The following is a 17,915-nucleotide window of genomic DNA, read 5'->3' on the forward strand; positions in this document are numbered from 1 at the left end:
CCCCCCCCCCGTTTCTCCTGTTAACAGATTACGTTAGTGTGGTTCAACTCTATTACTTTTAATAATAATAACAGTGTATAACTGGTTAGATTAGGTAATCTCAAAATAATGTATGGGACCGAGAGTTTTACATGATTGTCTTACTCCTAATGAGGTGGATCATGTTTTTGCAGGTGGAGAAACTAAGGCTTAGAATTAAAGTTTTTTCTTTTTCTTTTCTTTTTTTTTTTAAAGATGACCGGTAAGGGGATCTCAACCCTTGGCTTGGTGTTGTCAGCACCACGCACAGCCAGTGAGCTAACCGGCCATCCCTATATAGGATCCGAACCCGCGGCCTTGGTGCTATCAGCACCGCACTCTACCTCAACCCTTGGCTTGGTGTTGTCAGCACCACGCACAGCCAGTGAGCTAACCGGCCATCCCTATATAGGATCCGACCCCGTGGCCTTGGTGTTATCAGCACCACACTCTCCCGAGTGAGCCACGGGCTGGCCCTAGAATTTAAGTTTTCTAAAGTCACATAGCTAGTAAGTGGCAGAGGTCTGATGTGAGCCACACAGGCAGACTTGAGTGCTTTAATTATGGGTTTTAATTGCCTGTTTGCAGGATGTCCACATGAGTTCTCTATGTAAAAGAAACATCTGATTGAACCTATCCATTCATCTCTCTGGGGTTTTATCTCACTGTTGAGATTCAAGTCCAGTGAGAAAACAGACTAACTCCTGTGTTCATTGAGGGATACAGACCGTAAACAAGTAAGTGCATACATATAGAATCCTTTATCCCAGGTAGTGAGAAGTGCCATGAAGAAAAATAATGCAAGGTAATTAAGGGGTTAGAGAGTGCTCAAGAGGGCCAACTGTTGGGCATGCAGTGGTCAGGAAAAGCCAAACTGAAGAGGAAACATTTGAGCAGAACTGAATGACGAGGGAGTGAGCCACATAGGAGAGCTGTGTTCCCAGTAGAGCAAGCGGCAAATGCAAAGGAGCAGAAAGGGGCACACGTGTGGTGTGTACGAGGAGTGGCAAGAGGAATGAGTGAGGAGGAGAGGGAAGGCAGCAGGTCTGAGAGGTCAGCAAGACCTAGGGTCTGGTCTTAGTTTCTGTTTTGAAAAGATCACTCTGGCTGTTTTGTGGCAAATAGGATATATAAAGGGCTAAGAGTGGAAGTAGCGAGAGCTGGCTATTGCAGTCGTACAGGTGAGAGACCAAGTGGCTTGGGCTAGGGTGAGAGTAGTGGCAGTGATGAGAATCAGGCAGATTAGGAAACATTTTGAAGGTAGAGTTTTCATGCCTTGCCAGTGGATTGGATGTGGATGGTGAGAAAGAAAGGATTTCAGAATGAGTCAGGTTTTGACCTGAGTGGCTGGGTGAATGGTGATGCCTTTTTCTGACATGGTATATTACAATAACATTGTTACTGTAACAGATAAACCCAAGTGTTCCTGGTGGTGGCTTGACATAGTACAAGTTTATTTCTCACTCTTGAAAAGCCCCAGTGGGTTCTCCGGATTGGCAGGACCATTCTCCACCCAGTGATGTGAAGACCCAGTCTTCTGCCGTCTTTAACACATGGCTTCCCAAGGTCTGCATGTTTGTTTTGTCTGCATCAAGTAGGCTCAAAGGAGAAAACCTGGAGGTGGATGCCTGGGAAGTCTGAATGGTCCTCACATTCCATTGGTTAGAACTCAGTCTCACAGCCACACCTTGCAGCAAGGGAAGCTGAGAAATATAGTTTAGCATGTGTCCAGAGAGGAAGTGGATTTGGTAAACATCCAGCTAGTCTCTTTCCCAGAGAACTGTAGGAGAGGAGCAGGTTGAAGGTGAGTTAGGGTCAGAATTGTTTCACACAAACTCAGTCTGAAATGATTCAAAGTTGGAAATATAGATCTGGAGGTCACCGGAGGCGCAATGAGGGAATCATCAGTGTATGGCTCTTTAAAGCCATGGGACTGGATGAGCGTCTCTAGGGAGACAGCATCAATAGGGAAGAGGTCTGAACCCTGGGCATGGCAACATTTTAAAGTCAGGGAGCAAAGGAGAATCCACAAAGAAAAGAAGGAGAAAGGAGAAGACCAAAGAGATGGGAGAAACAATCATGGTCCCAGAAACCAAGTGGGGAATGTTTCAAGGAGAGAGGGATCAACTGTGCCAGGCTGCTGAGAAGTCAAGATGTGTACCCTGGTGTTGGCAACATGGAGGTTGTTGGTTACGTTGATAAGAAGTGATATGATTGGGACAAAAGCCTGAACAAGTGGGGTTAAGAGAAGATGGGAGGTGAGGAGGTGGTGACAGTGAATACAGACAGCTCTTTTTAGGAGCTTGTGATGAAGGAGAGCAGAAAAGTGGGATGGAGACTAGAGAAGGATATGAGGTGGACAGATGTAAGATTGGAGAAATCACAGCATTTATATGAAGATAGGGATGATCCAGTTATAAGGGACAAGCTGATAAAATGGGGCATTTGCCAGGCATTTGTTCCAGGAGCTGGGGCTACAGCACATACAAGAAACCTGAGCTCTCCATTCTTGGGCAGGGCTCATGGGGGAGAAGGTGGGTACGCAAAACAAACAAACTGAGTGCGCTGCATCCAGCAATAGTGGATCAGTGATTACCTCCTGTTTGTACTTCCCCCCACCAAACAAAGCCTACTAAATAGTCTGCAAACATTCTTTTGGTTAAGGGGTTCAGTATTCATTCTAGAATACACAGTACAGCAGTGTACGGAACACAACAGTTTACCCTTTAGTCAGTTTTACACTTCTTATTCTAATTCTGTTTGGAAAGCAGAGTTTTAAGCTTTTTGCCTTTGTAGAGGGAGGATCCAGTCTAAGAGATGAGCATTGTTCAGTACTCAGCAAACTTTCATATATTGAAACACACCCTTCTTTGTGTTAATTGTTGTACATCTATCTGTCTTTCGGGGTGGTGATTATCGTGGGAAAATGCTTTCGAACAAACCTCATTTGCCTATAGTAGGATAAGATTAATGACATTAGTACCATGCCATGAGGGTGTTTTTAAGTCAAGGAAATTTCATGTGAAAAAATGAAAGTACCTATGATAATGTTTATAGGATATCTGTATAAGACATGACATAATAACTAAATATCCATGAAAGTAAATATTACGGTATGAAAGTCATAAATGCAGTTCTACTTTTTACAAAAATATCAGTTTAGACACTTACAATAGAGTGAATTATTCTATTATAAAAGGCTCCAAGGGAAAAAAGAAACATTTACTGACAAGGATATAGTTTCTTTACTTTAGATCTCAGGTCAATATTTGGAAAAACTGAAGTGTTATCTGAATTGAAAGTGGGATGTTTGCTCTTTGATTAAGAGGAGGTCCAATTGTTAACTAAAAATTAATTCATGCTTTACTTGCTGGCATAATCATTTATCGCCAGTGGGGATGTGTCTGATTTCTACTGGTGAAGATGAAACAAAGAAGAGAAACAAAATGAATGAGAAATAATACTTTCTTATAGCTTAAAGTTATGAAAATTATTGGTATTTTTTTCTTGGAAACTTGAAACCTATTCACTCTGTCAAAGTAGCTTTTGTGGCAAAGCACTTATAAAAGATAATTCAAAAATTTTTAGGGGCCGGCCCGGTGGCGCACTGCTATAGTGCGCTGCTTGGGAAGTGTGGCGGCGCTCCCGCCGAGGGTTCGGATCCCACATACAGACCGGCCGCTCACTGGATGAGCGAGGAGCGGGGGCAACACCGAGGGTTGCGATCCCGTAGCAGGTCCCGGTCCGGTACGGGCGTGACACTGAGGGTTGCAATCCGTTGCCGGTCACAAAAAAAAACCAAAAAAAAAAAAATTTTTAAACCAGTTGAGCCAGCCAGACTTGAAGTAGATTAGAATAGCTCTCAGGAGAGTGCGGCGTTTGGGTGCGCAGTGGCGCTCCCGCCGCGGGTTCGGATCCTATATAGGGATGGCCGGTGCCGCTCACTGGCTGAGCGCAGTGCGGGCGACACCAAGCCAAGGGTTGCGATCCCCTTACTGGTCACAAAAAAGACAAAAAAAAAAAAAAAAAGAATAGCTCAACATGGTTTACCTGTGCTATTTTTTCCCCAGAAAAATGTGAAAATTTCAGCTCTGTGAAATATTACATTCTTTACTGAGTAGGGGTTTATATATTTACAAATTTATTTACATCTCTCCTTTTGTGGTACAGAAACATGGCTTTGTGTAAGAGTGCTGGTTTTACTGCTTATTATGATTTAATGCTTAATTAAAGAAACTCTTTTTATTGCGAAATAGTTTCAGACTTAAAGTTATAAAAATGGCTCATAGAATTCCCAAATACCCTTTACTCAAATTCCCCACATGTCAACTATATTTGCTTTATCATTTTCTGTCCCTCCATATATATCTGTGTGTGCAAGTTTTTGGTTTTTTTTTTCTTCTTCAACACTTGAGAGCAACTTGAAGACTTAATGATCCTTCACCTTTAAATATTTCAGCCTTTTTCCTGTGAGGACATTTTCTTACACAACCACAGTATAATTGTCAAAACTAAGAATTAACATTGACACAATAATGTTATTGAATCTATATTCAATAGATTTGAACTGTATTCAAATTTTGCCAGTTGAGCCACTAATTTTATTTTTACTTTTAAGAAAAATACTTAATTGTTCATTTTTGTTTGATTATAGCCTCCATCACTATGAAAACAGTGCCCTGAGCCATTTCCTGCAATCTTTACAGAAGCTGCCTCTTAGAGCCTTTTGCACAGGTAAGGAACAGTTGGAGGTGGTGCTGGCTTTCTCTGTGCCTTAGTTTGCTCATCTGTAAATTGTTATGTTGTTGTTAGAATTAAATGAAATAGTACATGTAAAGTGCTAAGAGCGCCTGGCATGTAGTTATCACTGAAGCATCAGCTGTTATTATCTCATTGCTTTTACTGGCTGCATGTCTGTTGTATGACTTTACCTTTTGGTGTTGGACATTTAAGTTGTTTCTAGTTTGTTCCTACTGTAGACAATTCTGTAATAACATATCTTTGTGCATCTTCAGGATAAATTCGTAGAAGTAGAATTGCTGGGTTGAAAGGTTTGTGTAGGGCCGGCCCCGTGGCTCACTCGGGAGAGTGCGGCGCTGGGAACACAGCGACGCTCCCGCCGGGGGTTCGGATCCTATATAGGAATGGCCTGTGCGCTCACTGGCTGAGCGTGGTGCGGGTGACACCACACCAAGGGTTGTGATCCCCTTACTGGTCACAAAAAAGACAAAAAAAAAAAAAAAGAAAGGTTTGTGTATTTTATTAGTATTTAGGTCAAATTGTTCTTCAAAGAGGGTTGTCCCAGTTTACACTCATACGAGCAGTAAATGCTTGTGTGGGCTGGTTCCCTATACCCTCACCAACTCTGTGGATTATGAACTTTTTGATCTTATAGGAAGCTATTTGAACCCCTGCAAAGATGTGTATTGTCTTTATTATCTGAATATCCTTTTGATTCTTTCATACCAAAAGCTATTTTTAACTGCCCAAAAAAGACTACCTTGGAAATAAAATGAGATGGTTGATGAGAACAACAACACAAAGCTTGTTACCAGCATGGTAGTGAATAGGAACCCATCTGGCTGTTACTTACTTAATTAGGAATTGCATGCTGAAACATGTAGGAATAAAGTGAAGGGTGGAGGGGAGTCTCAGAAATTAAGCTATAATCATGGATCTCTAGAAAAGCAGCCAGTGTGCTTTTCTAAAGTGATAAGCCCAGTGGAGAGGTGGTCAGGAGTGAGGGGCGATCTCTACTTGCTACTTCTTTTTGCTGGAGTAAAGTAAGTCTTCGAAATGGCAACAGAGGGCTGGCTGGTTAGCTCACTTTGTTAGAGATTGGTGATAACACCAAGATCAAGGGTTTGGATCCCAGTACTGGCCAGCTGCTTTAAAAAAAAAAAAAGAAAGAAAAAGCAAGAGAAAGAGATCTATAACTAGAAGAAAGTGTAGGAGGAAGCATACAGTAGGGTGTGATGGATCAGTGTAGGCTGATGGCTCAGTGCAGGGAGGATATGACAGTTCTCTGTTACTATTTCTGTCTGAAATAGTTCAGAAAGAAAAGAAATGTTTCTTGCTTTCTGATAGAAACCAGTGGTGGTCCCAGTGCAGTGGGTTTACAACTAATTGATCACAACCAGTTACAGATTTCTTCGTTCCTTCTCCACACCCCACTGCTTCACTTGACTCACCTTTAAAAAAAAGAAAGAAAGAAACCAACAACATTCTGGCTTGATTTAGAAGCTAAGGCAATTACTGAGTAACATTTTGCAACTTCATTCCAGCAAGTACTAAATTGGCCCCAAAAAGTTGTTTTTGATACCCTTAAAATTAAAAAGAAACCAGCAACAGCAACCAAAACATGGTAATGGAGGAAGTGAAATGATTTCCTTCTGTTTGGAAGTCAAAGTCAGAATGAAGGATGTGCTCTTTGGTTTTACACAGGCTACAGGTAATTCAGCTCTTCAGTTTTTTGGTTTTTGGTTTTTTTTATTGTGTATATTTAAGGTGTACAACTTGATGTTTTGATATACTTATGTCGATGTTCATATATATAGTGAAATGACTACTACAGTCAAGCAAATTAACATACCCATCATCTTATTTAGTTTTCTTTTCTCTCTCCTTTTCTCTTCTTGCGTAATCCTCATGTTGTGCATTAGATCTCTAAATGTATTCATCCTACATAGCTGCAATTTTGTACCCTTTGACCTACGTCTTCCCACCCCCAACCACCATCTTACTCTTTTCCACATATTCAGTTTTTTTTTTATTTTATTTTATTTTTTTTATTTATTTTTATTTTTATTTTTTTTCCTTTTTGTCTTTTTTCGTGACCGGCAACAGATTGCAACCCTCAGTGTCGCGCCCGTACCGGACTGGCAACAGGATCGCAACCCTCGGTGTTGCGCCCGCACCTCACTCAGCCAGTGAGCGGCCGGTCTGCACGTGGGATCCGAACCCTCGGGCGGGAGCGCCGCTTTTTTATTTTTATTTTTTTTCCTTTTTGTCTTTTTTCGTGACCGGCAACAGATTGCAACCCTCAGTGTCGCGCCCGTACCGGACTGGCAACAGGATCGCAACCCTCGGTGTTGCGCCCGCACCTCACTCAGCCAGTGAGCGGCCGGTCTGCACGTGGGATCCGAACCCTCGGCGGGAGCGCCGCCGCGCTCCCAAGCGGTGCACTGTAGCAGTACGCCACCGGGCCGGCCCCAGTTTTTTTTTTTTTTAGATTCCACATACAAGTGAGCTCATGCAGTACTTTTCTTTCTGTGTCTGGCTTATTTCATTTAGCACAATGTCGTTTGGATTTATCCATGTTGTTGCAAATGGCAGATTCTCTTTTTTTAAGACTGAATAATATTCCATTGCATGTATATGAGATTTAAAATAAAAATAACAGCTTTATTGAGATATAATTCACATACCATAAAAATTCACCCTTTAAGTATACAAATCAGTGGTTTTTAGTGTTTTCAGAGTTGTGCAGATTATCACGATTATCTTATTTTAGAATGTTTTTGTTCTCTCCTTGCCCACCCCCCACACCAGTAAAAACACTTTTACCTATTAAGCTGTCGTGCCCCGTTTCTTCCAGCCCCCAGCCCCTGGCAATCATTTATCTACTTTATGTCTCTATAGATCTGCCTGTTCTGGACATTTCATGCGAACAGAATCATACAATATGCAGCCTTTTGTGGCTGGCTTCTTTCACATGTTTTCAAGGTTCATGCTGTAGCATGTGCCAGTACTTCATTTCTTTTTATTATGAAGTAATATTCCATTTTATGGTTATACCACATTTTTATCTGTCAGTTGATGGACATTTGGGTTGTTTCCACTTTTTGCCTATTATGAATAATGCTGCTGCTGAACATTCAGGTACAAGTTTTTGTGTGCACCTATGTTTTCAGTTCTCTTAGGTATATATTTAACAGTGGAATTGCTGGGTCAAATGGTAACTTTATGTTTAACATTTTGAGGAACTGCCAAACTGTTTTTCAACGTAACTGTCCCATTTTACATTCCCACCAGCAGTGTATGAGGGTTCCAATTTCTCCATATCCTTTCCAACATTTATTACAGTCATTCCTTGGTATCTGAGGGAGATTGGTTCCAGGACCCCTGTGGATATCAGAATCTACAGATGATCAAGTCCCTGATATAAAATGGCATAGTATTTGCATATAACCTGTGCATATCCTCCCTTATACTTTAAGTCATCTCTAGATTACTTATAATACCTAAGTGTAAATGCTGTATAGATGTTATACATATTTTTTATTACTGTATTTCTTATTGTTTGTCATCAGCCCCCTCACCCCAAATATTTTCGATCTATGATTGGTTGAATCTGCAGATGTGGAACCTGTGGATATGGCAGGCCAATTGTGTCTGTCTTTTTATTTTCTAGTCATTTTAGTGGGTGTGAAGTAGTATCTCACCTTTTTTTGGCGAGGGCAGCTGGCTGGTACAGTGATCTGAAGCCATGACATTGGTGTTATAAGGCCATGCTCTAACCAACTGAGCTAACCGGCCAGCCATGAAGTGGTATCTCATGGTTTGATTTGCATTTCCGATTACTTATGATGTTGTATTGGTTTACTAGGGTTGCTGTAACAGAGTACTACAAACTGGCTGGCCTACACAGCAGAAATTGATTGACTCACAGTTCTAGAGGTTAGAAGTCTGAGATCAAGGTGTCAGCAGGCTTGCTTCCTTCTGAAGGATATGAGGGATAATCTGATCCATGCCTCTTGCCTAGCTTCTGGTGGTTTGCCAGCTATCTTTGGCATTCTTTGCTTGTAGAAGCATCACTCTGATCTCTGCCTTCATCTTCACATGGTATTCTATGTATGTGCTTGTCTGTTTCCAAATTTTCCATTTTTATAAGGATACCTGTCATATTGGATTCAGATCCTCCTTGACAACCTCATTTTAACTTGATAACCTCTGTAAAGACCCTGTCTCCAAGCAAGGTCACATTCTGAGGTACTAGGGGTTAGGACTACAATATATAAATTTTGGGGAGTAACAATTTTACCAATGCTAAATGTTGAAATCTGTCTTTTCATGTGCTTATTGGTGATTTGTATTTCTTCATTGGAGAAATGTCTATTCAAATTTTTTGTACATTTTAAAATTGGGTTATTTATCTTTTTATCCTTGAGTTGTAAGAGCTTATGAGATTTTGCATTTGAGAATACCAGTGCCTGATCAGAATTGGGCCCAGATTGTAAAAGTAATATCAAAGATTCCTGAGTGAGAAATGGTACCTCGCTCTAAATCTTAGACCTGTCAGTGGCCACTTGGGAAACTTGGTTAGTTTCTTTACCTCCTTACTATTTGTTGTTTTCATCTTAAATTATGTTTTTGTTTGTTTTTTGGCAGCTGGCTGGTACAGGGATCGAACCCTGGACCTTGGTGTTAACAGCACCATACTCTAACCAACTGAACTAACCAGCCAGCCCTTTATCTTAAATTATGTGACTATAGTGGCAGTAGAGGTGGATTGTAGTTCCAAAGGAAAGATGCCTGTCCTTTACTTATTAGAATTTGGAGACGGAAGGGTCTCAGTAGTGACTGAAGGTTGCATCTGTCAGATACTTGAGGGTCCAGTCACCTTTACTGATGGTTTCTGAGCTGCACTGACTTTTCCTGGCCCTCCTGTTGGTGCTGTGTTTGCATCACTCTTCTTATTCCTGTCCCTTGACTCAAAATTTTACTGTTTTTTGTTACAGATACCAGAAAAATCCACACTGCCCCTGCCCGAACCTTGTTCCGGCTGCGCCCCTTGCCCATTCTGTTGGCAACAGGTGGCGGGTATGCAGGGTACCGGCAGTATGAGAAGTACAGGGAGCGAGAGCTGGAGAAGCTGGGATTGGAGATTCCACCCAAACTTGCTGGTCACTGGGAGGTAGGAATAAGGTGGAACCACATTGGATTCTCATCTGGCACAGCCATCTGTCACTCTTTAAATTGTCCCAAAGTTGAAATGTTTGAATAAATCAAATATGCTTTCCTGGAGCTCATGTCTCCAGTGGATTTTGGCCAGATACAGATGACATCAAGCTTCTCTTCTGTCCCCAGACCTACCCCTGCTCTCCCCAAGGGCTCTGAGTAGAAATTTCCTGCTGTTGAAATCCTCAGAGTTCATGCCTTGTGTTGGTGCTGACATCCTGGCTGTTCTGCCGTTCTTGCCTTTCTCAGTCTGAGGGGGGCTGAAACTGTTGGTTGGACTTTTGTGATGTGGATTGGTTCTCACCAGGAACCAGACTGAAATAATCACATTTCTTTATCGTTATTGCTGAAATGCTCCTTACCGCCTATCATACTGACATGATAGGGGCCACCTGCACTATTGAACCATGTATGATACATAATGAAATGTCTAATTCATCTGTGCTTCCCCTGACCCAGCACAATGCTTGCCTCAGAGGAAACGTTCAATAAATACTGAAATTGAATGTAAAGGTATACGTTTAAAAATTGCCTTCCTTCCAGCCATAATTTAACAAATGCAGAATCTGAAATATCAAAGGACCAGTGATAGTCCCCAATAACCTGGGCGAAAGAACGAGTAAAAGTTGAGGTTTTATGGTGATTGGAATGGATTGGTGCATTTGGATTGCCTCATGATCCATTCCATATCGTTAATCCAACTCAGTTGAATCCAGTCTCATAGGAAGTACAGTGACTAGGGCATCAGGTTCCTGAAGGCAAGTCTCAACTGTGGTCCTCAGTAGCTACGTGAACTTAGACATGTCACTTTCTCTCTGGTCCTCTGTGTCTTTACCTTTAAAATAGCAGGTTGGATTGGAACACAATTACTCTGAGATTCCTTCCAGCTCTAACCATAGTTTATCTAGGAACCTTTGTTGCTGTTGGCATAACATGCTACATTGTGGGCTTCCTTCCAAAATCCTTTCTTAGATTTTGGTTTTGCCCATTTTCCTCCAGTAGAATCCAATGTAAGGATTTCACTTGATTTCTAACAGTCCTATAAAACTGTGACTTAGTTAGCTGGCCATACATATCTGTCTACACACATGCCCGGCCCCACCTCTGCCCCCACCATGCCCGTGGCCACTTTGGCCAGTTCAGGGACTTTTTAATAACCTACCTCTGACAAAAAAAAAAAAAAAGAGGTTTCTGGTAAAATATCACAAAATCTATTTGGTGAAGGATAATTTCATAGTATGTGAGTCACACTTTCAAAGTATGCTGCACCCTGTTTCCATGACATTGGTGGTTTCTTCTGTAAACATAGTTCTCCATTAGACTAGTAAAGTACTTATAAGCGTGGGTAGCACAAAACTATGATTGTATGACCCCACTCAAGTGTTAGACCCAAGCTGGCGTCAGACTGACTCACCCTGTGATGAGCTGGCATGCTTTCAGAAAATTCCCACCCATTTCAAAGGTATCCCAAGAGAAGCTAAATTAGGAAAAAATCTGCTACTTCCAAAAATCATGAAAAGACCAATACCAGTAGTTTTTTAGCATTCACTGTTTGTATAATTGGCATTACTGCCATACGTAAGTTGGTACCTGAAAGACAATTGTTTCTAAATAGGACAGGGATAATTAGCTCGTAAGTTTTAGGAGCTGGACAGTGACAGGACACCAGAGTGGAGTGATCTAGTGCAGTATGAGGTCTCAAAGCACCTGCTGGTAAACAATTGGGCTTAAGTTAGATACTACTCTTTTGGTTGAGTAAAATGGACACAGTAATACTCCTGGATTTTCAAGTAGGACTCCAACGTTGCATTTGATGAAAAGAAAACACTCTGGACTCAGAGCTGACATCATAAGATTTCAGGAGAGGCAGCAGGTTGAGAAGGAGAGAATCGGCAGTTGGGGGCTGGGTCCTAGTCCCACCTGGCCCCACCTAATCGCTGTCATTACAAAGGAGAAATGAGAGATTTTCCAAATCTGGCTGATCATCACACTTTTGGGGGAGCTTTAAAAATTATGAATTCATTGGTCTTATCCTGGAGATTTAAAGTTTGGGTAAGGCTCAAGATCTGTGTTTTTTAGAAGCCCCCCTAGGTGATTCTGTTGACAGTCCAGATTTAGGAACCATGGGCAGATGAGCTGTAAGGTTCCTTTCAGGGCTCCATTTTTTTTTTTTTTTCCTTTTTGTCTTTTTTCGTGTCCGGCAATGGGACCGCAACCCTCGGCGCTGCGCCCGCACCTCGCTCAGCCAGTGAGCGGGAACCGGTCTGCATGTGGGATCCGAACCCTCGGCGGGAAGTGCGCCACCGGGCCGGCCCAGGGCTCCATTTTTAAGTGGCAAACGAAAATTTCTAGTGGTGATTTTGCTGGAATATAATCCTTTCAGATCTCTGAGGTCAAATCTGGCATCTCAAGAGCTGAGAAGACAGGCTGGTAGTTACTGTTAAAATGAGGCCCTGGAGTCAATGGCACTGTTGAGGTGATAGGATGATATTGTTTTACCAAAAATAGCATTTTTTAGATTTCCAGGAGGTAGATGAGTGTGGAGGGTCAGTGTAGCTGTCCCCACATGTAAAACATTCCTGTTAGCTCCTGTGAGTCAGTGTAGAGCAGGAAGCCTTTGTTCCCCTTTTACCATCTTATAAATTTCTCTTGCGCCAGAAAAACATTTGCATCAAATCTCTGTATCAGAAATCTTAAGAACACAATTGTAATACTGAATGTTTGAAAGCACCTAACAGATTTTCTGAACCTTTTCATTTCTTTATTTTGTTAAGATTTTATAACAGCTTACTGAGGTGGACAGGGCAGATGTTATAGCTATTATGCAAATGGAAAAACTGGTTGGTAGCAGAGTAGGTTCCAGAACCAAGATCTGGTGACACCAACCTCCATAGTACCGTGTTGCTAGTAAGGGATGTTGTGTTAGTAAAGAGGCTCAACAGTGATAAGGAGAAATGGAGGCAAGCTACCTACCCACCAGGGCTTGCTGTGTAATTGAGGTGCCCCATTCTCTGGGGACTCTATGCTTGCTGAAAGTGTGAGGGGAATTTGAGTGTACTGACTTGAAAAGTTGTCTGCGATGATGCAGATGAGCGAGCATTCACTTCTACCAGTGAAGTGCTCTTGAAGAATTTATACTTATATCTTTTCTTTATTTAAATAGGATTTCTTTCTTTCCTTTTTTTTTTTTTTTTTTGGCTAACAGTTATAATCCATAACTTCAAAATTTGTGCCACCTCACTTCACTGCAGGCTGTGGGGGGGAGGTGGCAGGAGAAGGGCTCATTGGACAGGGAGTAAGGAGGCTTGAGCTCTGGGGTGCCATCAGCTCGTGACATTGGGCGAGTTGTTTCACCTTTCTGGATTCTCCTTTTACACATTAAGAAAAAGTTTCTAAGATATTTGCCTGCTCAAGGATTCATGCTCTTTTTATGGTAGAAAAAAAAGTTCACGTGATTGGCTGAGTAGAAATGAAACCTGTGTTTGTTTTTAAGGGATTAAAGGAATTCCATAGCTAGCAACAAAGTAACCTGTGCAGAGCTGTATTTTTTTTTTTTTTTTTTTTTTTTTAAAGATGACTGGTAAGGGGATCTCAACCCTGGACTTGGTGTTGTCAGCACCACGCTCAGACAGTGAGCTAACCAGTCATCCCTATATAGGATCCAAACGTGTGGCCTTGGTGTTATCAGCACCGCACTCTCCTGAGTGAGCCACAGGCCAGCCCCAGAGCTGTATTTTTAAGGAGAGTGTTCCCTGGTAGTTTTCAGAAGCATCCAGGTTCCAGCATCTTCACATTCTGTCTCTCTATGTATAATGGTATCACTTTCCCCAATGTGAAAATAGCTTCATCTTTTTCTAATGATAAAAATAAGAGTCATTTTGACTCTGAACGATAAATGCTGGCGAGGTTGTGGAGAAAAAGGAACTCTCATACATTGTTGGTGGGACTGCAAAATGGTGCAGCCTCTGTGGAAAATGGTATGGAGGTTCCTCAAACAATTGCAGATAGATCTGCCATATGACCCAGCTATTCCATCGTATAACTTCGTATAATGTATGCTATACGAAGTTATTACGTGAATAATATTCCATTGCATGTATATGAGATTTAAAATAAAAATAACAGCTTTATTGAGATATAATTCACATACCATAAAAATTCACCCTTTAAGTATACAAATCAGTGGTTTTTAGTGTTTTCAGAGTTGTGCAGATTATCACGATTATCTTATTTTAGAATGTTTTTGTTCTCTCCTTGCCCACCCCCCACACCAGTAAAAACACTTTTACCTATTAAGCTCACACACACACCCACAAAAAAAAACGGGGCGGGGGAGAGAAGACATAACAATTGCAATTTCTTGAAGTTGATATGACAAGTGAACAGAAAGGACATTGTTGGGAGTGAGGGGGGAGAGGGAGGAGGGAAGGAGGTTTCGGTAATGGGCCACAATAATAAACCACATTGTATATAGACAAAATTAAATTAAATTAAATTAAATAATGAGTCATTTTCAGAAAATGTTGCAAAATATGAAGATGAAAACAATGATTCATAATCCCACAAATCACAGGAAACCATAGTTAACATTTTGGCGAACATAGCCCTTCCAGGTTTTGGCTGTGTTTATGAGTATGTATTAATTTAATTTTTATTTTTAATGAAATAATTTTTACATTTTTAAATAAAAAATAGTCCTGTAAAACTTCAAACAGTAAAGAAGGGCTTATATAAAAATAAGTCTTCCATCCTCTGTCCCATCTGCTAATCCTGTTCCCATTGTCCAGAAGCAAGCAAGCATTTTTAACATTTCCTGTGTATCTTTCCATACAGTCTCTTCATACTCACATACTTTTTAGTTATTAGAAGTTGATTTAATTTTTTAAAATCAACTTTACTGAAGTATTATTTATAGACAATAAAATACACCCTTTTTAAACATAAAGTTCAGTGGTTTTTGATACATGTATACACCTATTTAACTACCACCACACTCAGGATACAGACTATGTGCCCCTTTGTAGTCAGTATCCACCTGTGTGGTCCCAGGCAATCACTGATCTGCTTTCTGTCATTATAGATTAGATTCGTCCTTTAAAAGTTTTATGTAAATGGAATCATACAGTATACTCTATTACATGTGGTTTACTTTACTGAGCATAAGGTTTTTGAGATTCATCCATGTTATTGCATATATTGGGGTTCATTTCTTTTTACTGCTGTGTAATATTGCATTGGGTGGATACACCACAAATTACTTTTAATCCGTTATCTGTTTCTGGACATTTGTGTTGTTTACAGCTTTTGACTTTAATGTATAAAGTCAAAGTGAATATTCATTGGATAATATTCATTATAAGTCTTTGGACATTTGTTTTCATTGCTTGTGTTACCTAAAAGTGCAATTACTTGTCATGTGGTGTTTATTTAACTTTATAAGAAATTGCCAAACTGCTTTGAAAGTAATTGTACCCTTTGCATTCCCATTAGCAATATATGTGAGTTTTTGTGATCTTGCCAAATTTGCTTACTAGTTACAGTAGTTTTTTTAGTGGAAATTTTCATTGTAGATATTGATTTTCATTTTAGAAGTTTCACGTGGTTCTTTTTAATGTGTTTCATTTCTCATTATGCTCATATTTTTCTTTAAATTCACGAGCATATTGTGCTTGTTTATATAGCTTTCTCAATGTCCTTTTTATTTTTCTCCTTGTTTCACCATTTTCTATCAGTTCTGGGTCTGTTTCTATTGACTGATGCCCCACTCCCACCCTCCTGGTTATTAATCACATTTTCTTCCTTCTTCAAATGTCTAGTAATTTTCAGTCAGTACTGTGCATTGTGATTTTTATATTGCTGAATGCTAAGTTTCGTTTCCATTCAGAGAGTATTTGACTCTGTTTTGGTAGGCAGTTTATTTATGGATTGCTTTGATCTTTTTAGGCTTTTTTTCAGGCTTTGTTATGATGGATTTAGAGTAGCATTTACTCTGGACTAGTTTAGCCCTATGACTAAGGTGTGACCCTTCTGGGGTCGCTATTAAAAGCCCCAGGTGTTCAATAAGGACTTTCCACTCTGGCTGGTGGAAATGCAAATGTCTTCTGGCCCTGTGTAAGCTCTTTATAGCTCTCTGCACATTCTTTGCCTGCCTCATGGACTTTGTTTTTTTTAATTTTTATTGAATCAAAATTGATTATACATATTGTTGGGGTTCAACATTGAGATATGTTGATCAAATCAATATTACTAGCATACATACTGTTACAAATCATAATTATTCTTTATGCCCTTTGTCCAATCCCTCCCCATCCCCCTTTCCCTCCCCACTCCCTGCTCTAATCACCCTAGATTTCTTCTCTCCTTCTGAAAGAATAATGGTTACTCTGTTGATTTGCTGCCCAAATGATCTGTCCAATGCTGAGAAGTGTGATCAGGTCCCACAATACTATCATAGAGCAGATGCTTCTTCCGTCATTCTGAAATGGGCTCTGTGGAGAGAGACATCCTCCTCCTTTCTTTATCTCTGCTGGTGACTCTCCTTGTGTCAATGCACTCCAGTGGCTGGTGGACCATCTCTATGGTGGTTGTGGCATCTAGCCGCCTTCGCAGCGGCCATGGTTATTGTGGTGGCTGTGGTGGGCCACCCACATGGAGGAGATGTTTTTTGCCCGCTCCTTGGTGCTGGCAGTATGCCTGGTTGTGGAGAGTGTCCAATCCCTGGCTCCATGCCCTAGGTCCCTGAGTGGTTCCCAAGGCGGTGGCATGGTGTGCCTGGTTGTTGGAGAGGGGGTCCGGTCCCCTTCTCCGTGCCCCAGGTTCCCAGGTGGGCCTTGAGGTGCTGGCAAGGTGTGCCTGGTTGTGGGAGGGGAGTCCAGTCCCCTTCTCCATGCCCTGCCTGCCTCATGGACTTTAACGCTGTATACACATGGCTTTTTTCACCCAGTTTCAGGTATTTTGTTATAAGCAACAGAAACAGACTAATACTGAAGATTGGTACCAGAGAAGCAGGTTGTTGCTTATAACCAATTCCTGAAAATGTGGAAGCGACATTAGAACTGGGTGTTAGGCAAAGGCTGGAGGAGTTTGGAGGACTCAGAAGAAGACAAAAAGACAAGGGAAAGTTTGGAATGTGTTAGAGAGACTGGTTACGTGGTGGTGAACAGGATGCTGACAGAAATATGGACTGTAAAGACCATCCTAAGGAGGTCTCAGATAGAAATAAGAAGGATTTTATTGGAAACTGGGGCAAAGATCACCCTTGCTGTGAATTGGCAAGGAATTTGGCTGTATTGTTTTTATGCCCTAAGATTTGTGGAAGTTGGAATTTGGGAGTTGTGAACCAGAGTATTTGGCAGAAGAAATTTCTAAGCAGCAAAGCATTAAGGAAGCTGCTCAACAGTCTATGCTGAATTATGGCAGCAAAGGCACGATGTAAAGCCAGAATTGAAAAGGAAAGCAGAGTGTAAAGATTTGGAAAATTTTTAGCCCGGCCATGTGGTAGAGAAGCAGAGAGCATTTTCAGAAAAAAAATTCAGTGGTACCAAGAAGATTAACACAAAAGAACGGGATTATCAAGAGAAGGAAGAAAAGGCCCTGAAGGCATTGCAGAAACCTCTGGGGCCAACCCTTCCATTTCAGGGTCAAAGGCCTAGGGAGACAGAACAGTCTTAGGGAACAGGCCTGAGGCTCCCTTCATGAGCTCACTGCCCAGGGCCACCTCAGGAAGCTGCTTTTAGCACCAGCATCCCAGCTGCTTTGGCTGCTCCAGACATGGCTAAATTGGCCCCAGTGTGGCTGGATACACAGCTTTGGAAAATACAAGCCGAAAGTCTTGTCAGAGTCCATGTGGTGTTAGGTCTGCAGGCTCACAGAATGCCAGAACTGGGAAGGCTTGGGAGCCTCCACCCCTATTTCAAAGGATGTGTGGAAAAGCCTGG

At 41.3% G+C, this 17,915-nt stretch overlaps 1 protein-coding gene and 1 non-coding gene across 2 annotated transcripts in view; one reads left to right on the plus strand and one right to left on the minus strand.

The window, feature by feature from the left end:
* Positions 1 to 17,915, plus strand: part of PISD (phosphatidylserine decarboxylase) — a 45,357-nt gene that overhangs the window by 3,796 nt on the left and 23,646 nt on the right. Inside the window, exons 2-3 of the mRNA XM_008566426.1 lie at positions 4,673 to 4,752; positions 9,759 to 9,934. Coding sequence (XP_008564648.1) covers positions 4,673 to 4,752; positions 9,759 to 9,934 — 256 coding nt within the window. The remainder of the gene's footprint in view (positions 1 to 4,672; positions 4,753 to 9,758; positions 9,935 to 17,915) is intronic.
* Positions 9,410 to 9,483, minus strand: TRNAN-GUU. The gene has a single exon. It is a non-coding gene; the product is annotated as a tRNA-Asn (tRNA).

Source organism: Galeopterus variegatus, unplaced genomic scaffold, assembly GCF_000696425.1.
Source record: "Galeopterus variegatus unplaced genomic scaffold, G_variegatus-3.0.2 Scaffold241, whole genome shotgun sequence".
NCBI classification, from domain to species: Eukaryota; Metazoa; Chordata; class Mammalia; order Dermoptera; family Cynocephalidae; genus Galeopterus; species Galeopterus variegatus.